The sequence below is a fragment of the Osmerus mordax genome, chromosome 28 (genome assembly GCF_038355195.1).
Source record: "Osmerus mordax isolate fOsmMor3 chromosome 28, fOsmMor3.pri, whole genome shotgun sequence".
Classification (NCBI taxonomy): domain Eukaryota; kingdom Metazoa; phylum Chordata; class Actinopteri; order Osmeriformes; family Osmeridae; genus Osmerus; species Osmerus mordax.
This window is the reverse complement of record NC_090077.1, coordinates 7279755-7301320: the sequence shown is the minus strand read 5'-3', so window position 1 is coordinate 7301320 and position 21566 is coordinate 7279755. Positions and strand designations below refer to the sequence as shown.

At 42.1% G+C, this 21566-nt stretch overlaps 3 protein-coding genes across 3 annotated transcripts in view; 1 reads left to right on the top strand and 2 right to left on the bottom strand.

Annotated features, from left to right (window-relative positions):
* ddx31 (DEAD (Asp-Glu-Ala-Asp) box polypeptide 31) overlaps positions 1-21566 on the bottom strand; it is a 62712-nt gene that overhangs the window by 11072 nt on the left and 30074 nt on the right. Inside the window, exons 10-18 of the mRNA XM_067231303.1 lie at positions 20910-20974; positions 11226-11345; positions 10926-11032; positions 10595-10812; positions 10307-10459; positions 9455-9514; positions 9231-9281; positions 8979-9115; positions 8716-8797 (exon numbers count right to left, since the gene is read on the bottom strand). Of these exons, the coding sequence (XP_067087404.1) occupies positions 8716-8797; positions 8979-9115; positions 9231-9281; positions 9455-9514; positions 10307-10459; positions 10595-10812; positions 10926-11032; positions 11226-11345; positions 20910-20974 (993 nt within the window). The remainder of the gene's footprint in view (positions 1-8715; positions 8798-8978; positions 9116-9230; positions 9282-9454; positions 9515-10306; positions 10460-10594; positions 10813-10925; positions 11033-11225; positions 11346-20909; positions 20975-21566) is intronic.
* Positions 549-4640, bottom strand: LOC136937794 (uncharacterized; the record flags this gene model as incomplete). Its single annotated transcript, XM_067230915.1, has 2 exons — positions 549-659; positions 4071-4640. Coding segments are annotated over 2 exons (681 nt in total), but the record flags the coding sequence as incomplete, so codon positions are not given.
* Positions 13404-15511, top strand: LOC136937793 (uncharacterized). Its single transcript, XM_067230914.1, has 3 exons — positions 13404-13488; positions 14168-14337; positions 14529-15511. Exons 1-3 carry the CDS (start codon positions 13404-13406, stop codon positions 15300-15302), a joined length of 1029 nt encoding a protein of 342 aa, XP_067087015.1. The 3' UTR covers positions 15303-15511.

Here is a 21566-nt window from a genome sequence, read left to right as displayed (position 1 = left end):
CTCAATTGGATGAGATGTTGTGCTGGTAAATTAAGGGTTGTAGGTTCAAAACCAGTCAGAGGCATTGGCATAATTCAATTAAATATTCTGAGAGAAGGGTCTTCTGGTCAATCCTCTGGTTGTAAAACATAGCAATGAGTGTTTATCTGAGCCATCACAACACTCCGATCATCTGTTTAGCGAGACTGTGTAAACCACAGAGAGGTTTACTACAGTGGTTAGCTACTTGTAGTCTACGCATGGTAGTGTCAGATTCACAACCGAGTCAGCTCTAATGAAGTATATTTATTGTTCAGGTGGATCCCTTGCCTGTTGCGCAAATTCATTTCAGTAACCTAAGCCAGGACACATCGCCACTGATGCTAGGCATGATTTGAAATTCTCTTCCATGATAAGTTATGGCACCCCAAACAACCTTTTCAAAGCACTACGAGTAAGCTATTCTTTTAACAACAGTCTATATCTGTCTGGGAACTGAGGAGACCAGTTGCTGGAGTTATGGGAGAAGAATGTTGTCCCTTTTGTGTCCGATAAAGGATTCTTGCTGCTCAACGGTCCTGGGTCTTCTTTGTCATATTTTTCGTTTCATGATCCACCAAATGTTTTAAACTGGTAAAAGGTCTGGACTGCAGGCAGGCCAGTTTAGCACCCGGACTCTTCTACAACAAAGCCATGCAGTTGTAACAGATGCAGGGTGTGGTTTAATATTGTCTCCTGAAATATGCAAGGCCTTCCCTGAAAAAGATGTGGCCTGGATGCAAGCAAATGTTGCTCTAAAACCTGTATATACCTTTCAGCATTGATGGTTCCCTTCCAGATGTGCACGTTGACCATTCTACTGGCACTAATGCACCCCCATACCATCAGAAATGCAGGCTTTTGAACTGAGCGCTGATAACAAGCCGGTTGGTCCCTCTCTTCTTTAGTCCGGAGGACGCGGCGTCCAAGGTTTTCAAAAAGAATTTAAATTTGTCTGACCACAGAAGAGTTTTCCCACTTTGCCTCAGTCCATTTTATTGTTTATATGTCCATTAAGTGAGCTTTAGCCCAGAGAAGATGGCAGTATTTCTGGATAATGTTCACATGAGGGTTCTTCTTTGCATGATAGAGCTTTAAACTGCATTTGTGGATGGCATGGCAAACTATGTTCACAGACAATGAGTTCTGGCCTTTCTTTGGCTCTCGACGAAGGCGGTCGCATTTTTCTCCCCTCTCCTCCCTGACCTTCCCTGCTTGGCTGTGTCTTGTGTCTTGTCTCAAGATACTCTCTCATCATCACTCTCCGAAACTAGAAGCATGGAATTAATTAGCTGGTCTCTCAATGCTTTTGACACCATCTTCTCAAAGAGAAGCTCGGGTGCAGGGAACCCAACTGTCCGGACGGGACGTTCGCAGCTGGCTACACGATGGACGCGTGGGAGAATTGGAGTGTCGTGTGTCTAGCGGCGCTTTCCTTGTTTCAGTTTAACCTAATGCCCACATTTCCTCCTTCGAGTTTAATATTGTTTTGTTAGATCATTCATTCATATACAGTAGGATAGGCTAGTGTCGTAGGGGTGAACTAGCCAGTGAACTAGCCAAATTGACAATTTTTATGATGTATAGGTAATAGTCAGCAAAACAATTTACTTTTAACCTCAAACATGACGTGCTCTCTCCCCTGCTGTCAGCCATCTCTGCACAACTCTGTCTGGCTGAAACTGTGAAACCTCTGGTCCCTCAATGCTAATATATAAGGGAGTCAGGTGGCTGAGCGGTTAGTAATCTGAAGGTTGCAAGTTCGATTCCCGGCCGTGCCTAATGACGTTGTGTCCTCGGGCAATGCACTTCACCCTACTTGCCTCGAGGGGAATGTCCCTGTACTTACTGTAAGTCGCTCTGGATAAGAGCGTCTGCTAAATGACTAAAATGTAAATGTAAAAGTTTCCATAGCATTTCATCAGTATGATACTGAGTACCCAAGTCGACACCATTCTTCTGCTGCAGTTCAATAGCTCGGGGGACGAGGCGAACGGCTGGTCCGTCTTAATTACGTGATATGCCGTTGTTATAAGTCGTGCAATAACACGATGGGCATCTGCATTTAAATTCCTGACCAGCATGGTCTACGGCCCGGAAGATGGATTGTCAACTACCCGCTTAGCTGTCACGCAAACCAGGTGCTGTCTGATATTAGCATGGCTGGTCAGGGATTGTTTTTGAAAATGGTCAGTGACAAAAGATCCACTTTTGTCTGCTTTAGACGGGAACATAAGACGACAGTGCATCTTAGTTCCATAAAAAAATCGCTTCCGTTTGAGCTCGTAGCTTTCCAATTGCTGCCTTCTTCACTTCAGTGTCTCGTGCCAGTCTTGCGCCAGTTGTTAAATGTATTGAGATTAGAGAATTACAATTTGACAACCACTCGTCACTACTCAACTTTTCATTGGCCAACGGTGCGCCCCACGAGCTGCAAAGTTATTTATGCATTTAGCAGATAGCAAAACATGCAGGATGTTACGTTTTACAATGAGATTTCTTTTTTTTTCAATCAATGCTTTGCAGTGGCCTGATCGGGACAGTGAGTTGCTAGTTTAACTGTCCCGACGTTACTTTTTACTGGCCCCGGGCGATCGTTATTGTCGAGCCATGCGTACAAATAAATCAATTGTGTCTACACAACACTTTAACAGATTGACTAGATATCATTTGAAAATGATAACGTTAGTCGTTTCCACTTCTGTTGTCGAAGCAAGCGGGATCGACTTCGGTGGGTAACGTCACAGCTTAGCAACCAGCTTCAGTTAGCTCTAGCTATCTTGCTGAAAAATTGATCTGCACAAACATGCATCTTGAATTGTAGATTTACATGACAACACAGGTTATTTATTCGAATGAAACAGTCAGGAACATGAAATAACATTATCCCCATTGCCAATAAACTAAATCATCACACATTCTACCTATGCTAGATACAGGCAGGATACGTTAGTATTGCTAATAACTGTTAGCGACTAAATCATACTACAGCACCTCCTTTCAGCAACAGCTTCATAGCAAATCCTGCTTTACATTCTCCCAGGTTTTCAAAACTGTCCTCGGTGAAATGGTTCAAGCAAATGTGTAATTGAGGGTCGAACTGCACAGGGATCTTCTCATACACAAACATCACAGCCCGTCGAGTGTTTGGTTCCCCTGGAAGACTCTGAAAAGTGTCACCATTCCCTGTACAGCCTGGAACACTGCATTTACGACCGTAGTCCATTTTCAATATCCTTGAAAAACGTTCTTCTTTGTAATTCCGTGGAAGAACACAGAGCAGCGCGCATTTTGGGGCGTGACAAAGGTACAGACCAGCGCCAAAAACGTGGAGCCCCCGACCGTTTTACAGCAGCAGTTTCAAATTGTGAGATTTGCATGGGAAAGGTGTGTCAATCAAAGCCGCCGGCACATGAATTTGTCCCACTACTTTTCAAATGGGTAGGGCCCCGCCCCACCACTTTTGACTCAGCAGAGTATTTTTGTATTTAATGTATTTACTATTAAAAACGAAAACAACTTTTGCAACAGATTATTTTTTTTATTTTTTCTTCTTGCAATTGAACAAGTTGATAAAATACAAATTTCTGCCCGTTTACTCTTGACTATAACGCACTACTTCAAATGCTGACTGCAACAAGTGAATGCACCTGTCAGTCACAGTGATCTCCTAGCTACAGCCAACCCGGCCCCAGGAAAGACCATCGACCACCCCTGTCAACAACTCATTACTGCTAACGCTATCGAGCATAGACTGTATTAAAAAACGAGTCAGTGCAGATGGTTCCCAAGTTTTGCCCCACCACTTTTGGACCTGTGGTGCCACCTCTGGTGTCAATGTAAGTAAGTAAGTAAGTAAGTAAGACTTTATTTATATAGCACATTTCATACAAGAATTGTAGCTCAAGGTGCTTTACATAAAATCAATAAAAACAATAATACAAGTGATAAACAATTCAAACAAAAATAAAAATCCCAATAGGATTTCTGTTCAAGAGAGAAAACAACTTTAAAAGTAAGAAAACCCTTTTGAGATAAAATTACTTAAATGCTTCGGTAAAAAGGTAGGTTTTAAGCTGTCTTTTAGTGTTTGCTTCCCTAATATTTATGGGTAATTTGTTCCATAGTTTTGGGGCGTAATTGACAAAGGCTGAATCACCAATCTTCTTATGACTGCTTCTGGTGACCTCTAATAGGCCTGCATTTGATGATCGCAGTGTTCTAGCTGGTGTGTAGTTTATAAAGGAGTTAGCAATGTAGCTAGGTCCTTGTCCGTGTAGAGCTTTGTATGTGAGGAACAGGACCTTAAAGTCAATTCTGAAGGTAACAGGGAGCCAGTGTAAAGTAGCTAGGACAGGACTAATGTGTTCTCTCCTTTTAGTTTTGGTTAATAATCTAGCTGCAGAATTTTGAATGAGCTGTAGTCTTTCAGTGGTTTTCTTGGGAAGACCAGTGAAAAGTGCGTTACAGTAGTCCAGCCGGCTGGATATAAAAGCATGAATTAACTTCTCTGCATCATTTTGGTTTATGAATGGTCGTACCTTTGCTATATTCCTCAGGTGAAAGAAAGCTGTTTTGGTCACTTTATTAATGTGAGAGTTGAAATTCAAATCTGAGTCCAGGATTACACCGAGACTCGTCACCTCTGGTTTAAGACAGGGGGTTAAGCCTCCAAGATTCTTAATAAGCATCTCTCTTTTGGATTTGGGGCCACATAGTAGGACCCATCTGGACTTTGAGGTTCACTGTGTGTCCATTTTACCCACCAAACTGTCGTTATTCAACTATGACAAGGTAAACTCGGTTTTGCAGTGAATGACCCCTTTAAGGTCTTCCACCGTCTGTGTATGTATTAGTTCAATTAAAACAATAATCATGTATTGTTCTTTTGTAAAGAAAACAACAACTAAGAATTGAACTATTCAATTTGACATGTTTACTGCTGTTCAAACAATGTATATGTTGCTTAAAAATCTAATGTATCTTGTTCTGCAAAACTATTTTAGAGCTGTAATCGCAATACCGTGGTATTTTTTCCTGAAGGTTATCATACAGTCAAAATCTGATACCGTCCCATGCCTACAACCAAGGTATGCAGAATAGCATCTCTGAACGCACAACACGTCGAACCTTGAAGGAGATGGGCTACAGCCGCAGAAGGCCACTCCTGTCAGCTAAGAACAGGAAACTGAGGCTACAATTCGCACAGGCTCACCAAAATTGGACAATAGAAGATTGGAAAAATGTTGCCTGGTCTGATGAGTCTCGATTTCAGCTGCGACATTCAGATGGTAGGGTCAGCATTTGGCGTAAACAACATGAAAGCATAGATCCATCCTGCCTTGTATAAACGTTTCAGACTGCTGGTGGTGGTGTAATGGTGTGGGGGATATTTTCTTGGCACACTTTGGGCCCCTTAGTACCAATTGAGCATTGTTTAAATGCAACAACCTACCCGAGTATTGTTGCTGACCAAATAGCAAATAAGCTATGTTTTGTAAAGCAGATAAACATAACTAATAAAAGCATTTGTGCATGTATTCTAACATGGGTCTAACAAATCATTAGCCGATAAAATCACCAATGAAAATTGACAATGTATGTAGGCGAATTAGTGGATACTTACTATAACTATAGTTTGCGATCAGTAGGACTATAAAGAGCTATTGAAATTGTCTCATAAACATTTAAGAGTCTGATAGATCCAGTTGTCCTGGCAAAACAGTTATTGTTCTTTATTTATTGACAGGGCACAGTCCAAGTATTGCAAACATGACAAGTGTAGCCTATTAGTTTGTAACTTCTAAGCTAGAAGCGATGATCTCAGCTTGCTGTGTGTGTTTACATCAACACGAAATGGTGCACAACCTATGTTAGTTTATAATTAGGCTTCTGCTCATCGCTGGTGGAGTTTGACTGTCGTGAAGTCCTGTGCACAATGCAGTAGGCTATCCAAGATTAGCCTATATATTCTATTTAGTCCGTAGATGTAAAGGGAACAAAACATAGGCTATTCTAAATTATCTGTCAGGCTAGATGTAGTATATTGATTTATCAAATGCAACTCGTTTTACATGCGGTACTGCCCTTGTGTAACCCACCATCTACACTTGAAACTGGAGTCCCAATAAAACCCCAAATACACACTCAAACAGTATGATATTATTTTGGACATATTATCCACTGGGTCTTGTCATTCCAAAAGTTGTTAAATTGAATAGGTTAAGCATCAACAGGCTAACATCAAGTCTATAGCCTAGAATTTCCAAACAATTTGCAAAAAAAATTGCAATACTTGGACTGTGTTCTGACAATAAATTAAGAACATTCATTGTTTTTCCAGTATAACTGGATGTAATTAGACCACTGAATGTTTATGATGTCCGTGTGTTTGTTTTTGACTGGGGACAACAACGCGATCTTGTCAGCCGACTATAAAATGTAAATATAAAACTATAAAACAATATGTCGGGCTACTAGACCAACTGCAGTCTAGCTTAACCCACAACGTGTTTGACATTCTTTAGCCAATAAATTATTTTTTTCTGAATGATTGAAGGGCTAGACAACAAACGCTCCAATGAAATAACCAAAGACTAACAACAAGGAAATAAATGACAGATTGCCGAAGACACATTCATTTTAAGACAGTGCCTCTGCTCTGTGCAACAAGCGCTATCTAGCGATCATTACATGTCAGTAACAACTTTTCTGTCTGTAGACTCATGGCTGTAGACCCAAAAATGGCTTGGTGCTTCTAGTGTTAAATGAGCTTGTCCCGGTGTGATCTTGAAAATTTTTAAATACTAAGTGATAAAGCACACCTCTTTCTAGGATAAGTCAAGACACCAGGGTCCTGGAATTTGATAGAATGTGAAGATGTTAAACATTGAATAATAAAAAATAAAACGTCTCAATACGTTGCTTATATAATTCATTTTTGCATGCAACCACTTCTCTATACATTCAAAACATAAGGCTGCACCATAATTCAATACTGGCCTTGAGGAAAGACTTTCAGTGATCATAGGTAGGGAACTTAACCACCAGTAGTCATTCATTGTACTGTATGTTACAACACTGTTATGGTATGATACTCTTAAGCAGGGTTTTTCCTGCATTGAAAAGGCTACGGTGATCCGCCTATGCGCCTTCTAGCAGAAATAGCGCAAAAAAAAGAAATCGCCATATTGCTGTAGTTCGGGCATCCCACAAGCCCACGGTGCTAGTTATATGCAGTTATCACGTCACAAACCCACGCACAATTACCTATAGTCAGTTTAGTAGTTTGTTACCTTCAGGGAGATGGCTAGCTACCTGAAACTCCATAGACAAAGGCCAGGGTGATAACATGCTAACATGTTTCCAGGCTGTGATATCAACAGCCTGTCATTTTGTATGCCCTTTGACTGGTTAGCTCCTGCAATTCCCACACAGCGGAATAGCAGACAGCCGGTCACATGACCCGCTAGTCTTCAGACAGGGACATTGTTACTGACACAATGATCACTCTGAACGTTATATTAGCCAGTTTTACAGAAATACATTTTAAGCTTATTCAAGTTTTTGGGGGAATATTTTCAGTTTGCAGATGGTACTGTTTGAATCGCGATTCCAGCTGACACTTCCAGTGACAACGTTGTTGGAATCAGCTTGTTTCAAAGAGGGTTCTTTATGAATGAAATGCAATATGAGTAAATTATAAAAAATATCACTAGAAGGGAAAAACTTTAGGGGAATTTTAAGTCATAATATAGGTTAGGAATTTTTTTTACACAGGATTGCCCAATTTCTTCGTTTTGATGCAACTGTTTCAACTTTGTGAGGCTGCAACATAGCCCATCACCATTACCTTGTACACTAAGGGAAATGAGAAGAGAACCCTGTTTTCTTTCTACACTTCACTCTTAGTATTTTGAAGTGTAAATGAGCATCAACAAATGTATGATTTTTAACCATTATGCGTGAGTTCTAAATATTTCACTCACCATAGTGAGTTATGTTTCCAAAACGGAAGCTAGCTAGCTTTAGTTAGCTTCCGTTACCAAGCAACCTAGCATAATACTCGTAGCAATGCTACTACCTGCTAGTGTTACTTGTTGTCTCCTAATTGTACATTTTGAAGCCATACTTTAGCGTTTGTCATATAGTTGTCTATTGGAAAATAGTCGGTTGGAATGTTCAGAATCGCACATGTGCGATGTTACGCTGTGACAGTGCGTTTACACTGCAGCGACGCGAGTCGCTTGCCATCGCTCGCCTTCCCACAGTTCACCATGCGCGGGAGCGTATCAAACAGATTAATGTAGAATAGTAGTTCTCTAAAGTCAATGTTGTAGGTGTCATGGCCAAGTGTGCAGACTTGGGTTTACGTACTCGCAACGCGTCGCTACCTACAATGCACCGCGCAAGCGATTCGCCTGGCTCCATAAAAAATGAGTGGAGAACATGTTGTCGCTCGCATCGCGTCGCTGCAGTGTAAACGCACCGTGAGACCCGCATTCGAACGTTCACATGTGCGACACTACTCCTTAACGGGTTAATCTATGCAATCTTCTTAAATACTAAGTATGCATAAGTATTTTCACAGCACATTGCAAGTTAAAGTAGTTCCAGACTCAAAAGTAGACTATAGTTCAGACAGTTTCTCATTAAGTCAGTGGTAATAATCTTGACAAATGGTTATCAGAGTCTGACCTTGTGGTACTTTCCTCGCCCTTTATATGCGTCATCCAGCATCAGGCAACTCAAGATATCCTGCAGCTTCATCTCTGAAAGGCTAGAAATCAAGAAGAGACACCATTACCAAGTGAGTACCATCATGATGGAAGTTTTGTAGCCTAGATTAGAGTTTACCACCTGCACGGTTTCTAAGTCGCTTTGGATGAAAGTGCTGAAAGTCAGAAACCCACAACCAAACTGCCACCACAAATCTCTGTCAGGGTCACTGAATTACCAACCTAATGTTGTGATTGGCCAGCTCGGATATGTAGGCCGTCTCAGCAGGGGTGATGAAGAGGAGGCTGTTTCCTTGTGCCCCAATGCGAGCCGTTCTACCCACACGGTGCACATACTCTGCTGCTGTGGTAGGGGAATACTGATGCACACACACACACACACACACACACACACACACACACAGTAGGTTAAGACAGTCTGACAGAGGGGGCAGAAGAGGACAGTGAGATGAGATGGGGAGGTGGAGTGCTCACTTGTACTATCCAGGTGACTTTGGGTAAGTCCAAACCTCGCGATGCCACATCCTGAACGGGAGAGAAACAGGAAACGCTGTTTTAACACAACAATTGATCAATGTATTATAACAGACATGGCCAATGCAGAAAGTAGCTGTTTTAGGCCTCATGATTTACTAGATGGCCAGACCTGAATGTTAATGGCCCTACGGACCTGTGTATTAAAATTGTCTGTGACTCACAGTACAGAGCAGTACGCCGTCCCTGCAGACAGAGAACTCCTGGAACACCTCAGTCCGCTCCTAAAAGGTAAACATTAGTACAGTCTTTACATGATTCACACTGACCATCCGAACAGTAGCGGTTTTTGGCACGGGCGAAGCGGGCAGCCGCCCGGGGCAGCATGAAGAGGGGGGCGGCAATTAACCCTCCCACTGTCCTTGAGTTTCAAACGCACTCCCAGCAGAGGGCGCCAACCGTGGCACGTCATATGTCCGTGTGAAAAGTTGTTGGTGAAAAGTTTTGTTTTCTAAAAACATGGTATACATGATACAGTTTGTATTGGTAATTAAAATGAAATATTCTTTATTATTCAGTTGAAAGTTGAAATTATTAAAAGAAAATATGTCATAACTTTCACTTCCTATAATGCATTAACTAGAATTTATCCTTTGGTGTGACACACTAAAAAGGACAAAAAAAGTGTTTTATCTCAGAATATCTTAAGATACAATTCAACTGGTATAATTTTAAACTGTTTTGTTAGGATGAAAGAAAGTTTTACTTTATCAAGTTAAGGGGGGTAAATTGTGTTATTCCTTGCATTAAATAAATACCATTATATGAAAACAAGTGTGTAACAATGAAGATAAATCGCTGTCATGCTATTTGTATATTATTTACGACTTTTACTTTTTGTCACACCATAGGACACTTATGGTGCAGTTCAGTGAAAGTGTCATAATGATTTTTTTTTTTATCAAGAATGTTGATTTACCAAACCAAAAAACGGGTATAGCAGGGATTGCTGGGGTAAGTGCTGGGAGAGGAAATAGGAAACGTAAAGGAGAAAGGTGAAATAAGGGGGACCTTACCCTCTGCTTCATGTTGCCATGGAGACGCAGGAAGTTAAGTGGGTGCAATTTATTGGTGGTTGGGTGGCATAATACGGAGGTGAAGAGAGAGAAGAGGAACTCTACCCCCTCACAGCTGGACACGAACACAATGAGCTTGTGGCCATTTTCAAACTGAGGACATACGTGAATGAGCACACATTGAAATGATCCAGTTTGCACAAGTAATTGTACCACTCAACAACATAATGTGCTGGTATGTGTTGTACTTAAACATGACTGCAGTGCATTAGGGTTCCCAGTGTTTACCTTGCATCTTGCCAAGATGAAGGCCGCCAGGCAGACAAGTCTGAGCTTGCTGGGCACTACTACCACGTACTGCTGGAGATTGTCTGGTACACTAAAGCTCATCGTCTGGCTCTGGGCGGCAACATCAAGGTAGGCGATGTCAGAGCTAGTCTTTGAGTTTTCAGACACATGGATACTGACAGGGTTTTTCATACACACCCCCGTCAACCGAGACAGGCCTGAAACACACACACAAATCTATAAGTGATAGGAAGAATTATGTGTATATGTATATATATATATATATACACACACATTAGAGATACAATGGTGCCAGACAAATAATGAGTACCGTCTGTGAGAGTTGCAGAAAGCATGACATTCTGTCTGGAGGGGGCGGTAGAGTTGAGGGAGTTTAAGATTACTGTAAGGTCCTTCTCAAAACCCAAGTCTAGAGTCCTGGGCGAGCAAACAAACACACCACCAAATCTTGAATTGGAACCACAAGCAGGTTATCTTGCAGTATTCCACCAGCACACAGAACTTGTATCTAAATCTGAGTTGTTCATAGAAACGAGTATCGGTTATAGATGAGGTTAGGTCATAGGTTGTTGGTCATGTTGCTAGTAGAGGGTAAGAGGTCAGGGCCTACCTGTCTGCCTCGTCCAGGATGAGCCAGCGAGTGGCACTAAAGGCTATGCTGAGGGTGTTCTTGATATGATCCACCAGACGGCCTGGCGTGGAGATCAGAATGTTAATGCCCTTACGAAGCCTGTGAAGAAATACAAAGACTTAGGGTTACCTTTTCTAATAAACAAACAAATATAGAGGCTCCTGTTGAAATCACCTGGCCAGAAGTATGTGCCTTAGTGTTTCCCATTCATTGATTTATTTGTTAACAAAGTTAACATGTTAGTTTAAACACAAAGCTCACTGATTAATATAGCCAGAACTGTGTCCTTTGTCAAAGGTTGTCCTTTGATGATTAACATTACAAATATGCTTACATCAGATTTGATTCAACAGCATTTTGCCGATAATGCAGCAAAGTGCGGTCCCATTCCAATTCATAGCATTTTGAGCCCTTGCAGTCTCTTGCACTCAATCACTTACAAGGTGATGTCAAGTAAGTCTGAGGGTTCAGGGCTTAAGGGGGACATTGGGATTGGGCCTTAGTAGCCTATCATAATTCTCTGCACAAATTTGTGCAAAACTGATACGTTCAAGTTTAATGTAATATGAATAGTTACCGTATTCTTCTGAAATAAAACTGCGGTTTATAACCCGATTTTACATTTCTTATGGTGGTGCGGTTCATATTTCGAAGCGGCATATAAAACGTTTTTTAATAAAATAACAGTAGAAACACTCGTGAATGCTGCGTCGCACATATGTGATCGTTCGAATGCGGGTCTCACAGTGTAACGTCGCATATGCGTAGCCGGTGAAGCCACCTCCCTGAAATTAGTTTTTACAGGTTGGGATGTCTAGTAGCATTGCTACGAGTATTATGCTAGCTAACTTAGCCCGGAAGCTAACTAAAGCTAGCTAGCTACCGTTTCGGAAAAATAACTTGCGCTTTGAGGGCCGTCGGAAATATTTAGAACTCACGCGTCTAAAAGCTAAATATTAGTTAATTCCCGGGCAATAGAAAACATACATTACGCACTTTCGTTTTCGAAGTGTTACACAACGGCATGCTGTACTGCCTATACTCATGCATTGCTTGGTATCATTGTTCCCATATCAAGTGGGATCAAGGGTTTGTTATTATGGTAGTAGGTGTGCGTAGAGGTGATTTTAACACGGGATGGGGTTTGTGTGTGCACTGATCCATTTCAAAATGTTTAGCGTTGTCCTTCCCTGTTACCTTGTCTTCCGGGAATGTGGGAGCAAACCAGGGTGCAGGGCGGGGAAAGCTTTTCTCAGTTTATTTCGCGGGGGGGAAGCGATCATTGGAGCAGGGGTGCTCATAGTGTTTTTAAAGAACCATGTATGAACTGGTTTTAGTGCATTGTTCGATTACGACATGAATGTATGTTTGAAATGTGTCATGCCAGTATGTTGTTAAATTGGGAGAACCATGCGAAACTGTTAATTGATTTTGACACATGTCCAATGGTATTGTCCAGGTGTTTAAAAATGTGCCGCACAGCTCAGTTGGGGAAAGTTGCTGGCGTGAGCAAGACCTAAGGGATTGACCTGACATTAAATTAAAGACTATTCTTCAATGGAAGTACTGTTTTGCCTTCGTCCGTTCTTAAAGTCTGACCCAAACCAACCACTTGGGCACACTCCTTTACACCAATGTAAAGCTTAAATTACATAAAGCTCCAAAAAACGATTTAGCACTCAAATTAGTGCTGAAAGATTTTGCTTGCTCGCTCGCATTACTTGTTGAAGTCCCCATCTACACTCAAATCAAAACGATGCTAGTACCGACCACTAGAGGTGTTGAAATTAATCGAATAATCGATGCATCGCGATGCGGACATGGACGATGCTGCATCGATGCAGTGGCCGACCATAATCCATTATAACACAACGTCGCTCGTTAATTTTCTGGCCACACATTCAAATGAAAAACAAAATTTCTCAGTAGCCTAACCCGTTTCATCTAGACCTATGATAGACTCTCGTCTCATCTGGGTCTCATTTACCTGACGTCATTCGTCGCGATTCGTATACGTGCCACAGCAAAATGACTGAGTGTGGTTGTGAGATTGTCATTAAAAGACAAGAAGACCCGTGAGAAGATTAAGGATGCCACTTCTTATCTCTCATTCATGATTGATGGCGACACAGATGTTTCAACTAAAGAAATTGTGAAATGGTGTACGCAAGGATCCTGCAACAAGGGAAAACAAAGAATATTTTGATAGGCCATGTGGAAGTCCAGCATGCAAATGCCCAAGGTACGTTAATTACAATTGCTGAATTTGACCTCAGTTTAGTGCTTACTCAGAACACAGCAGTTAGAAATATATGTCAGGAATGATTGAAAGAGTGAAACATTTTCTATGCTCTTAACCTTTTTAAGCCAATTCTTTTATTTGTAGGTGCCACAGTGATTCAACTGTTCAGTGTGATGACATGGGAAAGAAACAGTGACTGTTTGCTGGTGGTTTTGGTATATAATGAATATCATTCCAAATTCAAATGTAATTGTACACAACAATTACAGTTAACATATTTATTTTAAGGAGTCTATAATGCCACCGAAGAGGCCTTTCATCAACTAGGGACCGAAGCAGGGTGGTTATAGAAGACAGTTGCCATGGGAGCCGATGGTGCTGCAGTCAATCTTGGACATAAGGGAGGTGTAATAGGCCTCCTCCAAGCTGAGGCAGGGGCTTTTATTGTCCCATTCCATCTTGCCACATAGGTAGGTTATGTACACAATTAGGTTTAAGTTAGGGGTAGCAAACAATGTAGGTATTTGTATGTACAGTAGGTATGTATGTAATGTATACACTTTAATCGTAGACTGGAGCTGGCAATGCTGTCCGTGCAAAGAAAAGTCCCCATGGTGGACCAAGTCTACAATCTCCTTAAAAGGGGTGATTCACACTGTTTCTTAAGGTCTCCGAATAGGGTATGTAACATTGGTTGGGCTGAGGTCATCCATCATCATTCTGCTGGACCTTTCTGCAGCGTTTGATATGGTTAACCATCAAATCCTGCTGGCCAGACTTTCTGAGACGGGCATCACTGGCACTGCACTTCAGTGGATCTCATCCTACCTGTCGAGAAGATCCTACCAGGTCTCCTGGGGAGGCAAAGTGTCAGGCCCCCGCCAGCTCTCCACTGGTGTCCCACAGGGCTCCGTCCTTGGACCCCTCCTCTTCTCCCTCTACACCACCTTGCTTGGACCAATCAGGCTTCTCCTACCACTGCTATGCTGATGACACGCAGCTGTACCTGTCGTTCCCGCCGACTGATCCGGGGATCTCAGCTAGGATCGAGGCCTGCCTCAGACATCTCCGCCTGGATGACCGAGCACCACCTCCAGCTGAACCTCGCCGAAACAGAACTCCTCATCATCCCGGCCAAACCCTCCATCTCCCACGATCTCTCAATCACCCTGGGATCGGCGACGGTGACCCCTTCATCCTCTGCCAGGAACCTCGGGGTGACCATGGATGACGAGCTCTCCCTCACAGCCCACATTGCTGCGGTCTCCCGGTCGTGTAGATTCACCCTATACAACATCCGGAAGATCAGGAGATACCTGTCTGAGCATTCCACCCAGCTGCTAGGCCAAGCACTTGTCCTCTCAAAGTTGGACTACTGCAACTCGCTGCTCGCTGGTCTCCCAGCATGCGCAACCCGCCCTCTCCAGAGGATTCAGAACGCGGCGGCCCGTCTGGTCTTCAATCCACCCAGACGCTCCCATGTTACCCCGCTCCTCATCTCCCTCCACTGGCTTCCCATCACAGCCCGTATCAGATTCAAGACTCTGGTACTGACCTTCCGAGCGGTGAACGGGACTGCACCCGACTATATCAAGTCTCTCCTCCAGCCTTACACCCGCCACCTACGGTCTTCTTCTGACAACCGTCTGGTGGTCCCACCGCTCAAGAGCACCCGGTCCCAAGACAAGCTCTTCTCCTGTCTGGCCCCCCAATGGTGGAATCAACTCCCCACCTCCATCAGGGACACTGACTGTCTCCCCACCTTCAAGAAAAGGCTCAAGACGCACTTGTTCCGGGAGTACAACGGCACTTAGGAATGCTTGGCTGGACCTGATGTTAGTTTCCTCCAGGATCACAATGACTCGTATTGAGAGACTTGTTGCTCTTGTTGGTTAGTTGTAACGGTTTCAAATTCTTGTACTCGCTGTGAAATATTTTACTGTTGATTGTTTTTTCTACAGGTACACTTGCACTCTTGTGGAGAGTTTCATGTTGTTCAATTGTAACTTGTTTAACTGCATGCTCTTATGGTTCTTCCCTTTGGCACTTACTTGGTTTTCCACCATGTATGCTTCATGTTTTGGCTGCTCGCAATATTTGGGGCTATCTCGTTGTTATGATCAGTGACTATGCTCTTTTGTAAAGCTCTCTCTTGGAAGTCGCTTTGGATAAAAGCGTCTGCTAAATGCATAAATGTAAATGTATAATGGCCCGGGTGCTGTTCTATGAGCCCTGATGCCTCCTGTGAAATAGCCCCAGAATGAAACGAGAGGTTTTCTCCCTTTTATGGTATGCTCATGAATATATAGATGAGCTGCGTGCTGGTTGGTTGGCTTACACTTCGTGGCTGATTTGTTTGAGGCCATCGGCAAATTCAGCCTTCTTCAAAGGAATGATATCATCTTGCCTCAGGTAAGGCTCAAGTGACAGCTAAATTAGAGTATGCTTAATTTTTATCTCACCAGAGGCCTGTTCCATAAAGGCCGCTCAAAAAAGCTAGTCCCAAACCTGACTTAAATTAGCTCAACAAATCAAGCGGGGCAAAAGCGGTTCCATAAAGGCCAATTTCAGATCACGCAATCCTACTAATTCGAGTCAGATTTAAGTAGTCAAGCTAATTGCGTGTGGACCCTATTCTTAAGCAGCCCGAGAGATAGAACATGGATCATATCGATCCACCACGACAAAAAGCAATGCACACGGCCACATGACTTCTTCCAGGAAGAACGTTCCCTTTAAGCCGTGTACTATGACAGCTCCCTCATCTCATCCACCACTTCATCAAAATAAATTGACACGCCATGATTGACGTGAATGACAGGCTATGTAGGTCGAGGTCCTTTTTTATAGACCTTTACTTCAATGATAAGAAAAACAGACACCCTCTAAACACATCTAAATTGACTTTGACATTGTTTTAGCCTACTATTAATCGATACATTATCCAGTAGCCTAACTTTTTAACATGGTTTTTGTATTGGGAAAATGGAGGATAGATGTATATGTTAGTTTTGCAGTTGTAGGCTACTGTTAACAATTATGTAGCTATGATAATTATACTGGGATAATTTATATTGAGATAGGCCTATATGACTGATGCGTAAACATTTGAAATCACAACAATATAGCCATACGTTTAATGTAGGCTATCAAAATCATTGCTCATCATTGTTTAATGCAGGGATTCCCAAAGTGTGGTGTGAGCTGCCTCTAGGGGGTGCACGAGAGGAAACATTTAATGATGGTCTAATGGTGTAATAATTAATATTCATTATTATATGGCAACGACAGTACGAGCGTTCTGATTGGCTAATGGGTAGTCATGCCAGCCGCGTATTGCCCTCCTCGCCGGTCTGATATGGATCCGTATTGCCCTCTGACGTCATCTTCAAAATGAGTGATATTGATAGACATCAACAGCCATGAGGAAATTCAGAAGCAGCAAAAATGTGTTATTGAAAGTGATGATGAAGACTACAAACTATAGTTTGAATCACTTATGTTGTTACTTTACTGTAAATTAAAGCCATTTTAACTGAGCCGTGTTGTCAGTTTTCTATTGATCATTGTAACTTGAAGTTAGCAAGTAATTGGTTGCTACGCAACACCTGAAACACTGGTACAAAACTGAAACAAAACGACATGTTTTCTATTAACAATTACCATTTCATTTTATTTACAAAATGAAAGGAGCGAAAAATGCCATATAATAAACAACTTACTAACCTCGACCATACTGGGAAATATCAAACTTCGGCTTTTGGCTCGCTATCGCTCGGTCGATACGTTAAAGCATCAGTCTGATATTTCCCGGCATGACCTCACTCTCGGTTAGTAAGTAGTTGATATAATTGTTAACAATTAAAGTGGTATTTTTCACAAAACAAAAACATGAATTATAAAAATTCCCCTTTGTAAGATTTAAAATTAAAATTAAAAACAATGTAATAAATAAATGCATTTCAGCTCGTGCCGCCAAACTGTTTTACGTACACACTAGCTAGCCGAGCTTGTGCACCTAACGTAAGCCAACTTCATTCATTCAGTAACATTCATGCAAATATGCTAAAATGGCTGAAATCGAAATATGATGAAAATGATCTGGGTCTGGGCTTCACTTGGATTAACAATGCAGATTGCCCAAAGTCACAGTGCGTGGTGTGCAGTGAGGTTCTGGCTAACAGCTGTCTGAAGCCCTCTTACGTCGCCACCTAAACACCAAGCATGCATGCCAGTGCAAGTCAAAAGCCCCTTAAATTTTTTTAATCGAGATTGGAGGAGTTACAAAACAGCCCAAAACAACTGCAGTCTCATTCATGTGTTGGGACTACAAAAAACGCACTACGGGCTTCATATCTGCTCAGTTACAGAATAGCAAGAAAGGGGCTACCTACCTCACACAATCGCTGAAGATGTGTGCTTGCCAGCTGCCAAAGAGATGGTGGAATGTATGATTGGAGAGAGACAACAACACTGTTACGCCGCATCGATGCTTTGTCCGAAGACATCCTGGCTACATTAGTCGGTTGCGTGAAGAGTGAGTTTTACTCTCTGCGAGTACACTGGTCAACAGATGTGGCCAATCTTCTGGTGTACGTCCATTACCTTTTGAAGGCATGGTGCAGGAAGATTTTTTTGTTCTGTTGGCCCCTTGCTACCCAAACAACAGGACAAGAAATCTTTATGAGCACCAATGGGATCGACTGGACACGCTGCATGGGAATCTGCACTGACGGGGCAAAATCGATGACGGGGAAGCACACAGGGCTTATAGCTAACATCAGGAAAGTCTGTCCATCCATTCTCTGGTTACATTGCAGTGTTCACAGGGAGGCCCTTGCAGCCAAAAACATGCCAGCTGATCTACTTTCAGTCTTCAATGATGCTGTGAAACTGGTGAACTTCATTAAAGCGTGCCCGCTAAATTCAAGACTGTTCACACTTATGCAATGAGATGGGCAGCGAACACAAAGCACTGCTGCTGCATACTGAAGTGCGTTGGTTGTCCCGCGGCAAGGTGTTGACAAGGCTTTTTGAACTGCGGCACGAACTTCAGCAGTTTTTGAGGACAACCCGTTTCATTTGGCCTCCAATCTGCATGACGAGGACTTTCTGCAGAAGCTCGCCTATCTGGCCGACATCTTTTCTGTTCTGAATGAACTGAATTTAAGTCTGCAGGGAGTCAGTGTTACTTTGTTCAACACACAAGACAAAATAGAAGCTATGATCAAGAAGCTACGGTTCTGGACAAGCTGTGTGACTGGGAATACGCTCCTGTGTTTCCCTACGCGTCAAGCGTTCTTGGAGGTTAACAACGTGATCATGGGTGAACATGTGAAAAGTCTCATAATTGAACACCTCAAACAACTTGTTGAGCAGCTACGGAAATACTTCACACCGATGGACACATCTCAGACGTGGATTCACAACCAATATGAAGTTTCCCTCCCTGTCCCACAGATGTTATTTCAGGGGCAGGAGCAGCTGATTGAGCTGTCATCCGATGGAGCACTGCAGTTGCAACTCAAAAGAAAGCCACTTGTGGATTTTTGGACCAAGGCAATGCCAGTATACCCAGTCCTGGCAAAGCACGCCTTGAGGGTTTTGATGCCCTTCCCCACAACTCCTCTGTGTGAGCTGGTTTCTCTGCTCTGACAGCAGTGAAGACAAAATATCGGCAAATACTGGATGTTGAGAAAGATCTGCGGCTTAAACTATCTTCAATTGCGCCAAACATCGCAGAGCTTTGTGCAGAGATGCAGGCCCATCCGTCGCATTAATATATGTAAGTATGTGGGCAAATGTTATTGTTATTATTGCTACTCTGTTACTGGGAATACTCACATCTCTCACTCTCTCCCCCTCCCTCTCTCTCTTGCTGCAGGCTGAGCCACCTGATGTTAAAATGTGAAAATCCTCAAATGGACTAACTTTATTGTTATTTGATTCAGATGAATGTAACCGCTATGTATGATTAATTGTAAATTAAATGTGATGCAATCTGGCTCTGAGCCTGTGCGTGTGTCCTCGCCATCCTTATTGCTCTTTAAAAGATTTTAAAAATTGCCTTGTGTAACTGAAATGTATTTAGACTTTGTTGCAGTGTTTCAGGGGGTTTTCACACCTGTAGTTTGTTTGCTTTGTTCCGATTCAGGGATTAATATGATAAAATGTTGCAGTTGCCCCTTTGTTCGGTTTGTGTTTACACTGCAACATTTAACAGCGGACTAAATCTTGTAAACAAACTCCACGCGCGAGCAAACTGTTCTCTTATTGGTCCGATTTGAATATATAAATAGGCTCTGTTACTTTTTTTTCTTGTTTAAGGTGTGGGGGAGTGGGGGTGCATGAACCCGGTCTGGATATAGAAGAGGGTGTGTGGCCTAAAACGTTTGGGAACCGCTGGTTTAATGCATTAGGCTAAATGTTGTAGCCTATGTATTTAAGTTGATTTTCTATAAATGTAGCCTTCATATTGAACTGATGAGAAAATTAGAATGTGGTAAATCATCGTTTTCCCGTTGGATCAGTGTTACAGGAACGTCTGATTTCTGTGAGTTAAGTCTATTTACTATCAAAGCATTTGTCAGTAATACAGTTATTACATTAATAATTGCATTGCAGGTCGATTTAAGGTGTGCCCCTAAATGTTCTGCTTGCGCTCTTAAAGTTTTCAGTCAGGGGCTACTGTGCTCCTAGTAAAATTTTTTAGTCTGGAGCCCTGGAATGGACAAGTGTCTGACCTATATATAATTTTTTTTTGGGGGGGGGGGGGGGGGGGGAAGATTTGTAAATAGCAGCATAAATAACAACAGAACAAAAACAGATTAACAAAGCGAAAACACATTGTATCCGAGAGCCCCGACTGTACCTACATGTTTGCTGTTATTTTGCTGCTGCTGAACAACAAAAACAGATTTCCAAAGTAGCAGAAAGTCCCTAGATGTATTGCTAGTCACTAGATATGACTGTCGGTAGGGAAGGTGAAATAAGTTGCTAAATCTAATGACATTGTCACTAAATAGAAAACACCGTTTAACCAAAAGTATTAACCGGTTTGTATTGTTGGTTAATGGTTAAATATGAGCATTCCTACTCCAGACAGCTTAGCTCATTTGCTATTTAGCTGTTTCATGAGCGAAAAGTCAAAATAAATGAGGTACTAGTTCCGTTTGTCTACGTTTCCAGCAATATCAAACTTGGCTTTCTACATTTTGGAAACTTGTTGTGGGTCTTGTTTAGCATTAGTGAGGTTGGTCACTGATGTTGGGTATTTAAAATCTTTCACATTAATCTGTTTACATTTCACATTAAATTATTTACACACATTCATAGGTTCTTATGCAAGTTTCCTATGCCATTTTTCTTTTTTCAAACTACTGTACAAATATTGCCTTTGATACCAATATTTCAAGACTGACCTGGCTTTCTCTGCCTTCCTCTTCTCACCCCCCATAAGAACACCAGGGACAATCCAAGTGAAAGGCTAGGGAGAGGAAAAGTAGGAAAGTCAATATGAAATCAATATGAAATTAAAGAATTAAACAGGAGCCAGACCCCCCCAAAAAAGACAGACAACATTACAGGAGGGGGTGCTGATGGTGTTTCTGTTTGGGTGGTAAGTGGCATGTAACTGTATAACCAGAGACAGCCATCTCCTTGGTGTCTCACAATTAATGCGTGAGACTTAAGCACCTTTCAAAATAAAAGCGCACCATCGGAAGTTGGGTAACTTATACTTATACAAACTAATACAATTTTTTGACGGGCCCTCTTCACACCAGCTCGTGACCCACCAGTTGAAAAACACTGAGAATAGAAGAAAATTAATTACAGATGCTCCAAAATGTCATCCAACAAGCGTTGATTAAGCTCAATATCGTAGCTTTACGAAACAAACTCAGTAAGTCCCTCTCCAATAAATAATGTAAGTGTTGTGATATAGTGAGGCAGTGTTTGACTTCAAAAAATTACAAAGCTATATGAATGATAATGGAATTTTGACTACATTTCTTTCTGGGCACAAGCAAGAATAAGTTGCATTTGCATTTGATTTTCATCCTGTACATGAGCTACAA